At 41.5% G+C, this 17934-nt stretch overlaps 1 protein-coding gene across 1 annotated transcript in view; it reads right to left on the minus strand.

Moving 5' to 3' along the window:
• drc1 (dynein regulatory complex subunit 1 homolog (Chlamydomonas)) overlaps positions 1–17909 on the minus strand; it is an 85024-nt gene extending 67115 nt beyond the window's left edge. The window contains 8 exon segments of the mRNA XM_048597157.1: positions 1048–1103; positions 1412–1609; positions 3005–3091; positions 7112–7249; positions 8651–8834; positions 10534–10646; positions 12579–12666; positions 17763–17909. Of these exon segments, the coding sequence (XP_048453114.1) occupies positions 1048–1103; positions 1412–1609; positions 3005–3091; positions 7112–7249; positions 8651–8834; positions 10534–10646; positions 12579–12666; positions 17763–17884 (986 nt within the window). The 5' untranslated portion in view covers positions 17885–17909.
• Between the last annotated feature and the right edge of the window lie 25 nt (positions 17910–17934).

Consider the following 17934-nt stretch of genomic DNA (forward strand, 5'->3'; position numbering starts at 1 on the left):
CTCTCACTCACACACACACTCTCTCTCTCTCTCACACACACACACACTCACTCTCTCACACACTCTCACTCTCTCACACACTCTCACACACACACACACTCACTCTCTCACACACACACTCTCACACACACACACACTCACTCTCTCACACACACACACACTCACTCTCACACACACACACAATCACTCTCACACACACACACAATCACTCTCTCACACACACACACACAATCACTCTTACACACACACACACACACACACACACACACTCACTGTCTCTCACACACACACACACACATGCCACTCGTTCCTCTGACCCCACCTGACTTTATCCATCTGCCCCACACTCATTCACTCACTCCCTCAGTTGAAGCCATAAATTGAACGTCATTCGGTTCTCCATTCGTGTCTTCTACAACCCCAACTGCCTCCCTCCCACAATCCTTCCTATGCACCTCTGTGACAAATACCTTAATTCTATCCCAAACAGCCCCTCCCCATCCATCCTTTCTCTCTCTCCTGCACCACCCTATACCCCTGCTCTCCCTGCTACACTACATGCTCCATTTCTGCTCTCCTTCCAACTTGGCATCCATCCTACAACCACTCGGTATACATCCCACATCCCCCAATCCAACCCTACCCCACCCAACCCACATGCCCCTCCTCTCATGCATCCATCAAATCTCCTTACCATGATCCACGTTCTCTGTCCCGTACCACCACATCCCATTCTCTTCCCCCTTCCACCACACCGCCCTCTCTTTCCTCTGCAGCTTCACCCTATATCCCCCCTCTCTCTCCTCTGCACCTTTACCCTGTATTCCTCTCTCCCTTCTCTGCCCCTTTACTCCAGAAGGTCCTTCACCCCACATCCCTCTACACTCCCCCTTCGCTTCACATTCCCCTCTCTCTCTCCTCTGCTCGCTTTACTCTTCAACCCTCCACACTTCACATTCCACTCCTCTGCCCTTTCACCCCACAACTCCATCTCTCTCCTCTGCCTCTTTCTCCCAAAATCTCTTCTCCCTTCACACATTTCCCCACATTGCCATCTTCCTCATTTGGCCTGCCCTCGAGACCTCCCTCTCCCTTCTCTGCCCCTTCCCCTCATACCCTCCTCTCCTTTCTCAATCCCGCAAACCCCTCTCCACCCCCCACATCTCTTCTTCCTTCCCACATAAGCCCCTCCCTCCATTGTCCCTCAGCTAGTTCCACTTCCAGTGTGAGCTACCTCACCCCACTTTTGCTTTATCTGTGTTCCCCTCATCCCTGTCCTTCCTCCTCCCTCTACACCTTTGTCCATTTCTCTTAAGTCCTGGCGGAACCTAAAAATTCAGTTGATGGATTATGAAAGCAGCAGGAATGGTGACCCTTTTCTCATCCCATGCCTTCTAAGGCTCATAATTACCAGAATCATGAAGTCAAAAACTGCACAATGGGAACTGCATTTTGTTAACAGAATGGGATGTTTCTATAAGATTACCTCTACGTCAGTCTCCAACTTAATTTTTATCATATTGTATTCCTCTGCATCCTGAACCCGCAACTGCTGAAGTTGATTCTCATATTGCTCCACTTTGTCCATTCGCGCCATCAGAAACTCAATCTAAAAAATAGAAAATAATTAGTGTTTTTGTAAACAACTAATTCTGAAAATCTGCATACTCTTAATCAATCCTCTTTTTATTTAAAGGATCGATAAGTGGACTCAGAGATTCCTCCCAAAATTCCTAATCGCAGTTTATTTTAGCATCAAAGAAGAGAGATGAATCTTATGATGGAAACTGACTAACCTTAAGGTACAATTGCAAACAAAGAACAACGAACATATCAGTGATTAGTGGTTATGGTAACTGAACCAGCAAAGTTCTAAGTGGCTAGCATACCCTTGGTACCATTGGGCGTTTGTGTGTAAATTCACATGTATGGTAATATTTCTGATATGAAATTTATATTCTGATAATATATTCAAAACAGAAAACAAAGGCTCTGTGGAACTATAATTTAAAACAATGTTTAAACACCATACTTAAATGGTGCCAATTCCATAGTAAAAATGTCAGGAATTTCAAAAGTTTTAAGATGTAGAATAGATATGAATCAGTCAAACAAGTAGAACTTATAAAATTACCATACTTTTGAGAGGACAGAAGCTATCCTTTTTGTGTATCATTAGTAACTGCTCCCCAAAAGTGATTAATTTGTTGTGAAATGATGCAAAGGAGTATACAAAAGAATATTTCCATGTTCTTCCATTAACTGTGCAAAAAGAAAATTGATAGTGTACTATTCAGTAATACAGAAGCAAAATGTAGATACGGAATACAAATCAAAATTCAGATAAATATACAGAAATCAAAATTATCTTTTTAAAATTAGTTTGTGTCTGTCAGTTACACATGCATTAGTGTATTTTTTGCTTAGATGTGTCATTCATGATCAAATGTAAGATTTGCACATCAGAACAATGCGCAAAAGGTTGGCTCTTTTTCAAGCATTATCATCAGCCAGACAACTTCACAATAATAGTTAGCTGCCTCCACCATCATCAAGTCTTCTAAGACTTTCCGGCAATTGCAGTTCTTAAACTTTAAGTTAGTCTCTTGGTGGTTTTTCCGAATTCCGCTATTCTGTCATTCTTAATATGACTTGGGTCTAGTTATCTGGTTCCAAAAACTTTCTTTTTATAGTCCAATCAGAAAATAAAGCTTGTACTTTGAGCTAGACACATCATAACAAACCACCGCAGAGGGAACAAAGTGCATACATAGGTTTTTATAACCCACATCAGGTGAACAAGGACAACTACTACTGAAACAGCCTCAAGTATTTAGCTTAAAGGACAGACAACGCGTAGATGTTAAGCAAGTATTTTACATCAAGTTTGAAAACAGTGTACTATTCAAGCTTGCATTTTTCAAGAAGTTAAGATTTTTTGATAACTTTCTTTCTTGAGCACACTTCAAAACACGCAATACTTCTGGATGTGATACTTATTTACCTCTTTGTCTCTTCGCATCTGCATTTTCTTTTCCCACATCACAAGATTACTTTTGATTAGCTCATGACGTTCCAGCTGAAATGCTTTCTGTTAAGCATAGAAAGAAACAAACATATAAATAATCTCGTATCAAATGAATCTTAAATGAAAATTTAAATTTTCATGACCCATCACCATGGTGCTGTCATCATTCGTTGATCAATGGAACTTCCTCAATAAGTTATCAAAAACGGCAAAAGAAGTTTTTTCCTCGATGGGGTGCAAACAAAAGACTACAGAAAGACTACTATGCTTCTAATAAAAAAAGTCATAAACTGAAAACAAATTGAATGGAAATCCTATCAATATTGAATGAAAAGGAAGAGAACTAAAGCTATGGCATGAAACAAGGTATGGGACGGATATGGCCAAATGCAGGCAGGTGGGACCAGTTTAGATTGGGAACATGGTCAGCAAGGACTAGTAGGACCGAAGGGTCTGTTTCCACACTGTATGACTTTATGATTCCATCAGGGGTCCTTCAGTATCTCACTCAATCATCCTGATTTTCATTGAGTGAGTTTTAGTGCAGCTCACCACACCTTACATTGCAATTATGCTGCCAGACCAGTTTGTTCTTAGTATTACTGGTTTTCTCATGTCCTCTCTTCGCTCTCCTAATTTCGTTTTTAAGTAACCCCCTGCTTTGAGCCCTTGATTGGTGACCTGACAGAGTGACTAAGATGCGTAGAGGGCAGGAAAGGTTTATAGCTTTGGGGATTGAGTGGGTAAGAGCCACCGAAGGAAGATGTTACTTTCAATATTAGAAGTCACACAACACCAGGTTATAGAATCATAGAATCCCTACAGTGTGGAAACAGGCCCTTTGGCCCAACAAGTCCATACCGACCCTTGGAGCGTCCCACCCAGACCCAGCCGCCTATAACCTACCAAAGCTACATATCCCTGAACACTACGGGCAATTTAGCATGACCAATCCACCTAGCCTGCACATCTTTGGACTGTGGGAGGAAACCCGAACAGCTGAAGGAAACCCATGCAGACACGGGGAGAATGTGCAAACTCCACATAGACAGTCGCCCAAGGGTGGAATCGAACCCGTGTTCCCGGTGCAGTGAGGCCACTGAGCCATCATGCCACCCCGTCGCATGACAAAGGAGCAGCACTCTAAAAGCTTATGATTTCAAATAAACTTGTTGGACTATAACCTGGTGTTGTGTGACTTCTGAATTTGTTCACCTAGTCCAACACCAGCATCCCCACATCATGACATTCAATATTGAGAGTGGTAAACCATAAGTCTTGGTGGGAGGTGGGTGCAATGGCAAACTTAGAGTTTGTGAGGTTCCATGAAGAAAACGGTACGTATTATTGCGGAGTGGAGAAAGTCATTAATTTTTTACGCATTGATGCGCATTCCTTCAGACTGTGGTCACCACAGTTACTCAAGTGGTTACTTCAGGCCAGGTTGGTATCATTTCAAGCAGCTGGTTAAATATGGTGGCTGCAGCATGAACTCTGGGAGACTGCAGCTACAGCACGCACTTCCTGCTGCTGAATACGAGACAGCATGATAGCGGGACCATTGAGGCATGCCGCATACTCAATGAGATGAGCTAGGGAAAAGCGCATGAGATAACTTGCTGGAACTAACAGAGAAAACCTCTCCATGAAACTCCTTGAAATTGACACTTAGCTGACTTGTAGTAAAATCCAGTCCCTTAAGTCAATGATCTATCATTCAATAAAGCATCTTGTTACTTAATACAACATGGATTTAGGTTGAGAGAAAAACAATCTTTCTCACCACCAGAAACAGACCTTGACAGTTGTATTGAAATGTCTACCTACTAGTCTACTTTATCTTGTTGTCTAGTCACATTGTCAAAGAAATTCCAATGAATTTGTGAAATATGATATCCATTTTATAAAACCACACTGAATTTATCTGATCATATTATGATTTTCTACGTACATTGTAATGATTTACTGAAGGATTCCAGCCATTCCCAACAAACTGATGTCAGGCTAATGGGGTTGTACTACCCAGTTTTCTCACTTTCCCTTTCTTAAATAGTGACATTGTTGCTGAACCAGTAATCCAGAGATCCTGGTTCAACACCACCATGACAGATGGAATCAAAAGTCCAAAGATGACCATGAAACCACTGTCAATTGCCCATGTGGGATGGAAAGCTGCAGAATCACCTTGTGTAACCTACATGTCACTCCAAATCCAACAGAAGTATGGTTGACTATCAGCTACCCTCTAAGATGGCTCAGCAAGCCACTCAGTTGTATTAAAATAACAACCGGAGTCTCACCAACCTTCCTGCTACAGATGCATCTGTCTACCATAGTATCAATAGAAGTGACCACCGCATTGTCCTTGTGGAGACAAAGTCACGTTTTCACAGTCAGGAATATTGTGCAGTGCAATCTACGTGATAAATGGGATATACTTTGAACAGATCTAGTAACCCAAGACTGGAAATCCAGGAGGCACTGTGAGCTACCAGCAGCAGAATTGTGCTCAGATACACTTTGCAACCTCATGGCCATAATCAAGAATGGTAGGGCAGGCTCGATAGGATGAATAGTTTACTTCTGTTCCTATGTTACTATGTTACCACAAATTTGCTAATTGTATCTGCAACATATTCCATAAAATCCTATATGTTGCATTGAACCTTGTTCTCTCATTTGAACCAGGTCGTATAGAATCATGGAGTCATACAGCAAGGAAACACACACTTCAGTCCAACCAGTCCATGCCGATCATAACCCCAAACTAAACCTACCCGCGCTTGGCCCATATCCCTTCAAACGTTTCTTATTCATGTACTTATCTAAATGTCTTTTAAATGTTGTAACTGTATGAAAATCCACCACTTGGTCCGGAAGTTCATTCCACACATGAACCGCTCTCTGTGTAAAAATATTGCCCCTCATGTCTTTTTTAAATCTTTCTCCTCACACCTTAAAAATATGACACCTAGTCATGAAATCCCCCACCCTAGGGAGGATTACCTGCCATTCACCTTATCTATGCTCCTCATGATATTATAAACCTCTATAAGGTCAAATCTGTGGTAACATAGGAACAGGAGTAAGGTACTAATTCTATCGAGCCTGCCCTGCCATTCTTGATTATGACCATGAGGTTGTAAATTGTACCCGAGTACAATTCTGCTGCTGGTAGCTCACCATGCCTCCTGGATTCCTGCACACCAGTGAAAAAAGTTTCAGCCTATCCAGCCTCTCCTTATTACTCAAACCCTCCATTCCTGGTGAATCTTTTCTGAACCCTCATCTTAATAATATCCTTCCTATAACAGGGTGACCAGTACTGGATTTCAGAAGAGGCCTCATCAACATCTTGTACAACCTCAACATAATGACCCAACTCCTATAGTTAAATGTCTGAGCAATGAAGGCAACCATGCTAAAGCCTTCTTAAACACCCTATCTATATGTGACACAAACTTCAAAGAATTATGTACCTGAACCCCTAGGTCTCTCTGTTCTACAACACTACCCAAGGACCTACTTTAAATTCTATAAGTCCTGCCCGTGCTTGTTTTACCAAAATGCAACACCTCACACTTATCCAAATTAAACTCCAATTGCCACTCTTCAGCCAATTGATCAAGGTCTCTTTGTAATCCTAGATAACCTTCTTCATTGTCCACTACACCAACAATTTTGGTGTCATCCACAAACTTACTAACCATGCCTTCTATATTCTCATATAAATCATTTATATAAATGACAAATGAAAGTGGACCCAGCACTGATCCCTGTGGAATGCTGCTGGTCACAGCCTCCAGTCTGAAAACAACCCTCCACCATCACTCTCTGCCTCCTGCTGTTAGACTAATTTTGCACCCAATTGACAAGCTCACCCTGTATCCCGCGTTATCTAAATTTATTAATTAGCCTACCACACCAAACCTTGTCTAAGGCTTCACTAAAGTCCAAGTAAACAATGTCTACCACTCTGCCCTCATCAATTTTCTTGGATAATTCCTCAAAAAACTCAATTGAGTTAGTGAGACACGATTTCCCTCACTCAAAACCATAAAAGGAAATAAAAGCTGGCCTTACCTCAATCTGCATCAATTCCTCTCTGTAGGATTTTGTTAAGGTCTTTATTTGTTCTTCCATTCTTTCTAACAACAGATCAATGTCATCAGCTGCTTTCTTCAGGTCTTTCACATACTGATCATCACTTAACTTTAATTCCTGTAAATACATTAAGTAATGCACATAGAATTTGATGGTTCTTTAACTGAGCTTGCTTTTTTTCCCCCAAGATACAATTATGAAACTATTAAGGTATGGTCTGGAAACATAGCCTGCAAAGATCCATAGGCATCTTTTTCCATTAGTAAAAGACAACTAGTTATTAACATCCATAACTGTGGGGAAGGGTGGGGAGGCACATCTCCACATGCTAGGCATACAATTTAATGAAAAATAATGTCAAAATAACATCAGATTATAAAGTCACAGCATCTTGACCTATTCAAAACTCTATATGCAATACAAAAGTTTTATGTTTTAATAGAAGAGTAGGTTCCAGCTCCATTACAGTTCAAAATTCATTTCCTAATTCTGATTTTGGTTCAACGTAAACTTACCAGAGACAAAACAAGAGTATTCTCACTCGATAGCGCTCAAATCTCATTGACTTGAAACGTAACACTGTTCTTCTTGGTCTTTAGTGATGCCAGAGTTGTGGAATACTTTCAGTGTCCTAACTCACTGAGCAGCCTTTACTGGCCTCCATGTAGTGAGCTGAAATGAGGGGCCCAGTAAAATTTCAGTGAGCTGCATTAGCACAGCTCCCTAAAGTAGTCTCATCGCCAGGGAATTTCACCAAAAGTTTTACCAACAGCTGAGCAGTAGTCACTCTAAAGAGTTATGCAGAAATTAGCATAATTGAAAAGCAGAATATGCAGGTGCTCAAAATCTGAAAAATAAAAACAGGACATGCTGAAAATACTCAGCAGTGCTGGCACCATCTGCAAAGAGAGAAAAAAAAAGTTTCCGTTCAGGTCAATAACTTTTTGTCAGAACTGAGAAAAGTTTGGGGTGTAATAGGTTTTGAGCAAAGTGTGTGCAAAGCAAGGAAGGTTGTGATAGCATGAATTTCAGAAAGCTGATAGAATATTCTGTGTTAAATGGCCCAATGAAGGAGCAGCAAGGAGGGAAGGTAGCCCCAGGTCCCCTCTGTTGCATTATTCAGCCTCCTGAATTTTTTTGTTTTTGTTTTAAACCTCACTATCTGAGCTATCAAAGTCACCCACACATCTCAGAAGCAACCACATTCCCCCAGCGGTGCTGACTGACCCTTCTAAGATATCAGCTTCCTGACTGGGCTGGCAGCATCAGCACCTTCATTAATTGGATGGTAGATCTGCATATAAACAAGTAGGAGAACACCTTTTTGTAAGATTAGCAAAGTATCCCATTTGCCATCAAGTGCAAGCTCAGGATCCATTGTCATCTAACTTCAGAATCCTGATGCCCGTAGTAAAATTCAGGCCAACTACTGGGTTTGCAAATTACAATCACAAGTACAAAAACATTCATCAGTCAACGTCTCAGTTCCTCTCAGCTTCTTAATGTGTGACAATTTACCTTCTGCAAAGTGTTAATCAGCTTGTTTTTCCCCTCAATTAACTCAGAACAGCTCTGTTGCTGCTTGATTAGAATGTCACGCAGATCCTGTGGAATTTTACGGGCTTTTGCCGTCAGCCATTTCTTCGTGATATTCTCAAATTTTTCTTCACTCAATGTTGCTTCATTTTCCAGCTTTGCAGACCTTTATAAACCAAAATAAATTTTAAAAATCCAGCATTTTGAAAACTAAATGTAAATATAGATACTTTTCATATTAAACAAAAACAGAAATTGCTGGAGAAACTCAGTGGGTCTAGCAGCATCTGTGGGAAGCAAGCATAGTTAACACTTCAGTGAAGCTCAGCACAAGCTGGAAGAACAGCATCTCATTTGCCAATTGAAAACCCTGCAGCCCTCAGGATTCAACACTAAGTTTAAAAATTTTAGGGCCTGAGCACCTTCTTCTATGTCCTTTTCCCAAACCCCACACACTATAGGCCATGTCATCACATGTGCTGCCAACATGATCAACTCTATTGGGGTCTCCATTAGCAGCTACTGATTCTCCCAGGTTGACCATTATGCTTTCTTTTGTCTACCTGACTGTTTTTATCTCCCTCTGGGCTCCATCTCCATCTCCATCTTCATCTATCATTTACTCCTCCCCCCAGTACCATCTTCAGCATATATATCAACCTTTTCTTAGTTACAATCAGTTCTGAAGAAGGATCACTGGATCAGAAATGTTAACACTGCTTTCTCTGCACAGTTGCTGCCAAACCTGCTGAGTTTCTCCAACAATTTCTGTTTTTGTTTCAGATTTCCAACATCCAATTTATAGACTTTTTCTCCTCTCATCAGCAGAGCAAGGTCAATAACAAAACTTGAGCTTCCTTACTGTTTTAACCACTATTTGTGATTATTTTCCATACCTCACCAAGACAATTATATCTGAACACAAAAGTTTTTTCAAATGAATTTGTGAACTTCTTAACAAATCTGACATTCAAATCAATATCAGACCAGATTATGAATGTTCCTGTTGTTACAGATTGGGAGTTTTAAAACAAATTTCTCTCCCTATTCTCAACACCTCTCTGTACACAGATTATCATTTAACATTTCTCATTTTTTAAAATATAAACAATGGAGTTTATTTGCCCCACTCCCTCTATTTGTGGGCAATGATTTTGTAAGGGCCAAAACATCACTGTTGTAGCACAGAACCAGAAGTAGGGTTTACTTCACACACTCCTTTGTGGAGGAAGGAAATTGAAATATTGTAGTTTCTAATCTTCAGAAACATAATTCTATACTTACTACAAAGCTTAATGCTCAGTATGAGAAAAGTCCCATAACATTTTTAGAATATTCAACAAATATGATGGACCATGTTCATTCACAAGTTTGCTCGTGAAACTGCTGCATGAGAGGATGGTACTTAGAATAAATCCAATATGAAATGCGAACATTTTTCTCTTTTCCTAACAACTGATCTGGATTACCAGAGTAATATGCTTGGTATATGTACTTTCTCACTTAAATTAAAAAGGTCAGTAAAAGTAATACTGAAAAGCCTCTTTACAGTAACTAAATCTTCACCTAAAAGATAAGCAACAATACACAATATAGCTGTAATTCATAACACATCGCAAGTGACCAAGAGAACTGTAAAAGCTGAGTTAGTTAGCCAGGATTCCTTTTACTGGACACCATCAAGAAACCAGTGCAGGTAACTGATTTGCTCAATATGATATTGCATCAACAGATTTCAATTTCTTGTATAATTTTATCCAACTGTCACTAAAACGCAGAAATCCTTCCATGTTCACCACGATTCCAAAATGTTAGGACAGAACTGGTGCAAATGACAAAGTATAAAAATAGCATAACTGACTCACCTATGCTTTTGCATTTCCCTTTCTGTGCTCCTCCGCTGTATCTCCCTTGAGTTTTCAGCAATTTGCACATTTGTGACCAACGATGTCCCATCTCTTTGCAGCTGAATTAGTTTCTTTAAATATTAAAACAAACCATCAATCACTTGTGATTCCAAACTGTCTGTCTATGTTAAATAGACCAAAGAACTGCAGATGCTTCCGGTCTGAAACAAAAATAGAAAGTACTGGAGAAACTCAGCTGGCCCAACAAAATCTACAGAGAGAAAAACAGAACTGAAAAAGGTTCACTGGACTTGAAACATTAACTGTTTTTCTCTCTCTAGGCTGTGCCAAGTCTGCTGATTTTCACCAGCACTTTCTGCTTTTCTCTGTCTATCTTTCCTCCCACTTTCTTGCCAAGGCCATGGACTTCCATTGCGTTGTGCAGTTTAAAGGTTTCTAAGGATTGATGTGTTGGACTACATACATATGATGAGGTTGGAGGCCATATGACAGAGACACAAGAGAAGAATAACCATGGCTTCAGCAGTATAAGTTCTAGTCACAAAGACTTCAAATAGTTCACTTGTATGCATTAAATACTTGAGCACACTAATGGCTCAGCAATCATTCAAAGATAGATTAACCAATTGGCATCAGCTTTGATGAACCTCAAAATATTGAAAATTCAAATTTAAAGAAGATGAAAAGTCAGATCTGTACTACTGTTAGAAAGCATGGTTAGCAAGTTTGCAGATGACACCAAAATTGGTGGTATAGTCGACAATGAAGAAGGGTAACTAAGATTACAAAGAGATCTTGATCAATTGGGGTCAACGGGTTGAAGAGTGGCAAATGGAGTTTAATTTGGATAAATGCAAGATATTGCAATTTGGTAAAACAAACAAAGACAAGACTTATACAATTACAAGGGGGGCCTTAGGTAGTGTCGTAGAACAGAGAGATGTAGGAGTTCAGGTACATAATTCTTTGAAGTTTGCATCACCAATAGATAGGGTGGTTAAGAAGGCGTTTAGCACACTTGCTTTCATTGCTCAGACATCAGAGTACAGAAGTTGGGCTTTATGTTGAGGTTGTACAAGACATTGGTGAGACCTCTTCTGGAGTACTGTGTCCAGTCCTAGACTCCCTGTGATAGTTCCAGATAAATCCCCAAACTCAGATGAGGTGAATCTCAAACTGCTGTGGGAAGCAAAGGATGAGAGTGCAAGGGCTCTGACATCAATGTTAATCTCTCTCGCCACTTGAGGAGTGCCAAAGGACTGGAGAACAGCTGATGTGATACAATTATTCAAGAAGGGTGAAATGGATAAACCAGGAAACTACAGGTCAGTGAGTCTAACATGGTAGAGAAACTGTTGGAAAAAATTCAGACGGACAGAATCAATCTCCACTTGGAAAGGCATTTATTAACCAAGGGTCTTCAGCATGCTTTGTGAGGGGAATATCATGTCTAAAAAATTCAGTTGAATTTTTCAAGGTGGCCAGAAGTGCACATTAGGGCAATGCAGTTTACGTAGTCTACACAGACTTCAGTAAGGCTTTGGACAAGGTCTTGCAAGGCAGGGTGCTTAATTAGCTAAAATTAGCCATGGGATCCAGGGCAATTTGGTAAACAGGATCCAAAATTGGCTTAGTGACAGGAAAAGGTGGTCAAAGGTGTTTCTGTGGCTGGAAGCCTCTGTCCAGTGGTGTACCACAAGGTCCCTTGTTAATGGTTGTATACAATAATGATCCAGACACAAATGTTTAGGATAGAGTTGAGTGAAAAACTGCTGTCCATTTCACTAGCTTGAGTAAAATTACTGAAGCAAGTAATGGATCATCAGAGACACTGTGGTACAACATATCAGATGTCAATGGGGGAATATTACAATTCAACATGTCACAGAATACATTTTCTTTACTTATCCCACACCAAAAGGGTCAGTCAATTCAGAATCAATGTGTAATGACTGAGCAATATATGTACAATATTAAGCTAAAGAAAAGTGAAGGCTTGAGGGTAAATGTGGACAGGTGTATGTTAACACTAAAGAACTGACCTGTTGCGAGTCTACAACCTGCTTGCAGCTTTTACTTAGATCCTCTTTTCCCTCTTCCTCAACACCATAAATTCTCTCCATCTCTTCCCTACAAAATGATTTGACATATACTTCATTTGTTATGTGAATCTTTTAAATATGACAAACAATAATCATAGCTAAGGCCATCACCAGTCACTTCTTGAATCACTGCGCACCAATACCCGTTTTCTCCTTCCAAATGCGACATCAAGGATGGGTGTGGCCGGAGACAAAAAGGTCTGAAATTGTTTGTGACAAGGAATCGTACAAGACCATAAGAAACAGTAGAAGAATAGGCCATTAGCCAATTGAGTCTTCTTCACCATTCACACCTCATCTGATCATTTTTAATACCGTTTTCCTTTCTTTTCCCATAACTCTGGATTGCCTGATTAAAAATCCACCTATCTCAGCTTTGAATATTCTTAACAACCCAGCCTCTATACCATCTGTGCTAAGTATTCTTAAAAATTCACTACCCTCAAAGGAGAAATTCCTCCTGATCTCAATTTTAAATGAGCAACCACTCACTCTCCCACAAGTGGAAATTACCTCGCCACATCTACCCTAAGGTCCCTAAGAAGCTTGTATGTTGCAAAAAGGATGTCTTTCATCCTTCTGAACGTCGAAGTATATAAGCCCAAGTCACTTAAACGCTCCTCATTAGAAAGCCCCTCCATATCTAGAATCACCTACTGAACCTTCTCCAGACTGTGTCCAATGCCAACGTATCTTTCCTTAAATTAAACACAGGAACAAAAACAAAGGTGCTGGAGAAGCTCAGCAGGTCTGGCAGCATCTGTGAAGGAGAAAACAGAGTTAACGTTTCGGGTCCGGTGACCCTTCCTCAGAAATTTTCCTTAAATTAAAACTGTTCACACCATTCTAGGTGCAGTCTGATTAGTGCCTTGTGTGGTTTTAAACAAGACTTCGCTATTTTCATACTCCATTCCCCTTGAAATAAAGCCAGCAGTCCATTTACTTTCCTTATCACAGAGTGAACTTGGATGAGTTTATGCACAGTCACAGGAAGAACAGACAGGCTGAATATTAAATGAAGAAAGACTGTAGAAAGGTGCACCGTAGAGGGAATTGGGGGCCCTCATGTATGAATCACAAAAAGCTAAAACCCAAGTTCAGAGATAGTAGGAACTGCCGATGCTGGAGTCTGAGATAACAAGGTGTAGAGCTGGATGAACACAGCAGGCCAGGCAGCATCAGAGGAGCAGGAAAGCTGACGTTTCGGGTCTGGACCCTTCTTCAGAAATGGGAGAGGGGAAGGGGACTCTGAAATAAATAGAGAGGGGGGAGGCGATGATGGAAGGTGGATAGAGGAGCAGATAGGTGGAGAGAAGACGGACAGATCAAGGAGGCAGGGCTGGAGCCAGTAAAGGTGAGTGTAGGTAGGGAGTTGGGACGGGAGTTGGTCAGTGAGATGGGAGGAGTGGATAGGTGGGAGAAAAGTCAGACAGGTCAAGGAGGCAGGGAAGAGCTGGGCTGGTCTTGAGATGAGGTCAGAGGTGGGGAGATTTTGAAGCTTGTGAAGTCCACACTGAGACCATTGGGCTCTAGGGTTCCCAAGCGGAATATGAGGTGCTGTTCCTCCAGCCTTCGGGTGACATTGTTGTGGCACTCGAAGAGGCCTAGGATGGACATGTCATCCAAGGACTGGGAGTGGGAGGGGGAGTTGAAGTGGTTCGCAACTGGGAGGTGTAGTCGTTTGTCACAGACCGAGCGTAGGTGCTCCACAAAGCGGTCTCCAAGCCTCCGCTTCGTTTCTCTGATGTAGAGGTAGCTGCATCGGGAACAGTGGATACAATATACCACATATATACCATATACCAATATTCCACCCCAACCTTACGTTCACCTGGACCATCTCCAATACCTCTCTCTCCTTCCTGGACCTCTCTGTTTCTATCTCTGGCAACCACCTGGAAACTGATATCTATTTCAAGCCTGCCAATTCCCGTAGCTACCTAGAATACACCTCCTCTCACCCACCTGCCTGCAAAAATGCCATCCCCTATTCCCAATTCCTTCGCCTCTGCCGCATCTGCTCCCAGGATGATGCATTCCACTCCCGGACATCCTAGATGTCCTCGTTTTTCAAGGACCGTAATTATTCCTCCACAGTGGTTGAAAACGCCCTCAACCACATCTCTCGAGTTTCCCACATATCATCCCTCACATCCGCTACCCACAATAACAACAAAGACAGAATTCCCCTCGTCCTCACGTATCACCCCATCAACCTCCGGATTCAACGCATCATCCTCCGCCACTTCCGCCACCTGCAATCTGACCCCACTACCAAGGACATTTTTCCCTCCCCACCCTTATCTGCTTTCCGGAGGGACCGCTCTCTCTGTGATTCCCTCATCCGCTCCACACTCCCCACTAGCCCCACCACCCCCAGCACTTTTCCCTGCAACCGCAGGAAGTGCTACATCTGCCCCTACACCTCCCCCCTCACCCCCATCCCAGGCCCCAAGAAAACCTTCCACATTAAACAGATGTTCACTTGCACATCTGTTCATGTGGTATATTGTATCCGCTGTTCCCGATGTGGCCTCCTCTACATCGGGGAAACCAAGCGGAGGCTTGGAGACCACTTTGTGGAACACCCAAGTTCATTCTGCTTTCTCCCCACAGATGCTGCCAGACCTCTTTACCATAGGCTCTTATCTTGGTAAGAAGCCTTAATTGTAGTACTTTGTTGAACTCCTTTTGGAAATCCAAATAATTTACATCCACTGGCTCCCCTTCATCCTTCCTGCTTGTTATCTCCTCAAAGAATTCTCATAAATTTGTCAGGCATCATTTCCCATTCATGAAGACATGCTGTCTCTGCATGACTATGTTATGTACTTATTGGAATGATAATTAATTACTTAATAATATAAATTATCAGGACAGCAGCCAGACAAATACTTGAATCCTATCATTGTAATAAATGCTTGTTTTTAGAATAAACTTATTTTCTGCTGAACTGAACAGCAATAGATTGGTACAGGAATCAAAGGTTATGGGGAAAGGCAGGAAATTGGACAAGAAGTGTCGGATTAGCCATGATTCTACTGAATGGCAGAGTAGGCTCGAGGGGTCAAATGGCCTACTCCTCCTCCTCCTATTTCTTATGTCTTACAATTATAATCTTAAATGTACCAAAAAAGAATTTAAGATGAGGGCAGTGGAGTTGAAAGTGTTTCAGTTATTTAAGGGTTACATTTTCATTCATGTTGCAAAAGGAAATGGGACGCATGAACTAAAAGCACAGCAGCTACACTATCAGCAGTCAGAACTGACGTTAAATAAAATAAAAATAACGTCTGTAAAAACTGTGGGTAATAGCAAATAATAATAGGCATCAAGAGGGTTGGGGGGCATCAAGACGGTTGTGGGTAGCTGGAACTCACCATTTTAAAAGGATGGTAGAGATGGAAACCCAAGAGACATTTAAGAACTATTTTGATGAACCAAATGCGAGAAAATGAAATTAGAATAGACGAAGGTTTGTTAACTGCTGTGGACACGTCGGACTGGAAGGCCAATTTCTGTGCTGTAAGAACTCTGTGACTCAATTAGCTGGATAAAGGAATATGAGAATTGTGATCTGAATACTGAAATGCTTTCTATAAATATTGAATTAATATTTATACCTAATCAAATAAGCTTTACACTTCATTATGTTAAAGCTGATCCTCTGTACATAGGTGCGGTGAACAATTGTAACTTGATTTACTGTGTCCTCTCATAAGTTTAGTGGAAGGTCCAACAGAATTGGTAACTGAATGCAGAGATACATTCATTGATTATGTTCATCTTCCATATTTTGTTATAGACCAGTAGGTAATAATTGTAGACCTAACCTATTTGGTTCACAGCATCAGAAGGGCACACAAGATATGGCAATGTGATGATATGTGCATTAAGAGGGATTTGTTCTGTCCTGTTTCTCTTGGAGAGGGGTGTTGTAAACCTGTCTACTCCATGGAAATCTGAGTAAATAGCTTTGATTTTTTTTTACAAAAAAGAAGCTTGAATGTGTGAAGTCAGGCTCACATAGACCCAAGGGTTTAAGATTGGTTGGCTCGCCGAGCTGGTTTGTTGTTCCGCAGACGTTTCGTTACCGTGCTTGGTAACATCCTCAGTGCAGCCTCTGATGAAGCGTCAGTGTGTTTTCCCGCCTGGCTTTTAAACTCTGGGGTCTGTTGCAATGGATTGCCTCACTTCCAGGTTTCCTCCATAGTGGAATGTATATGGGGTTGAGTTCAATGTGTTTATTAATAGCCTGCTTCGTGGAGTGCCATGCTTCCAGGAATTCTCGCGCTTGTCTCTGCCTCGGCGAGCCAACCAATCTCAACACCCACAACCCGAGCTACAAATCTAGTCCAAAACCTTAGAGACCCAAGGTTTTAGTTTTACTTTCAATTGTTGAAGTTTTGATTTTTGGAGTTGAAGCTGCTAGATACAGCTCTCTCTGCTGTTGCAAAAAAGCTTGAGTTCTTTCTCGGCTGCTAGATTCATTCTGTCTGCAGTCCTTCTTCTGGACTGGAGGAGATAGCAGGTGAGGGAAAAGCTGTTTTGCTGAATTTGCCTTTGCCAAGGGTGTGTTTAAGGATGCTACTATATTGGAACAGTTGATGAGTAGCAGCTTAATAATATATTATGCTGTTGAGCTTTTCAATAGAGTTAGTTATGCCAATTTTTTTCCCTTGTATTTTAACTGTAGGGTAAGAATAAAATGTTTTGCTTAAAGCCTAGTAGTGTGACCAATCAAATCATATCTGGAATGCAGCACCTCACACTTGCCTTTAAATAAAAGTTAGGATCTAGGCTACCTCTTTAACGTGTTTTGAGGGAATTTCATAACTGGTCCATAACAGCAAGGAGTATTGGAATTGGAGAATTTAGGGTTAGAATTCATGATACAACTGACAATATTAAATAAATCTAAATCTTTAATATATCACATTACTATTTATTGGCACTTTCAACTTATAAATGCGAGACATATCCACCATAACGAACCACATCCTCCCACCTCCTGCAAGATAGTCAGACCACAAATCCCAATCCTCCTGGACAGCTCTCTCTCTCTCCCCCCCCCCCCCCCCACCCACACACCCCTCTCCCCCCCGCGCCCCCCCACCCCCTCACCGTCTCTTCTCCTCCAGCCGCGTGGCAATCCGAATGCGGCGGGCCGCGATTCTCTCCTCGGCGACATCGGAGTTGACGTTGACGGTCGTTTCACTAGACTTGATGACAAGTGTGTCCGACATGGTGAGCGGCCGGTTCCCCCTGGGCCTGAGGGAGGAGGTAAGGACCGGAG

The sequence above is a fragment of the Rhincodon typus genome, chromosome 5 (assembly GCF_021869965.1).
Source record: "Rhincodon typus isolate 14 chromosome 5, sRhiTyp1.1, whole genome shotgun sequence".
NCBI classification, from domain to species: domain Eukaryota; kingdom Metazoa; phylum Chordata; class Chondrichthyes; order Orectolobiformes; family Rhincodontidae; genus Rhincodon; species Rhincodon typus.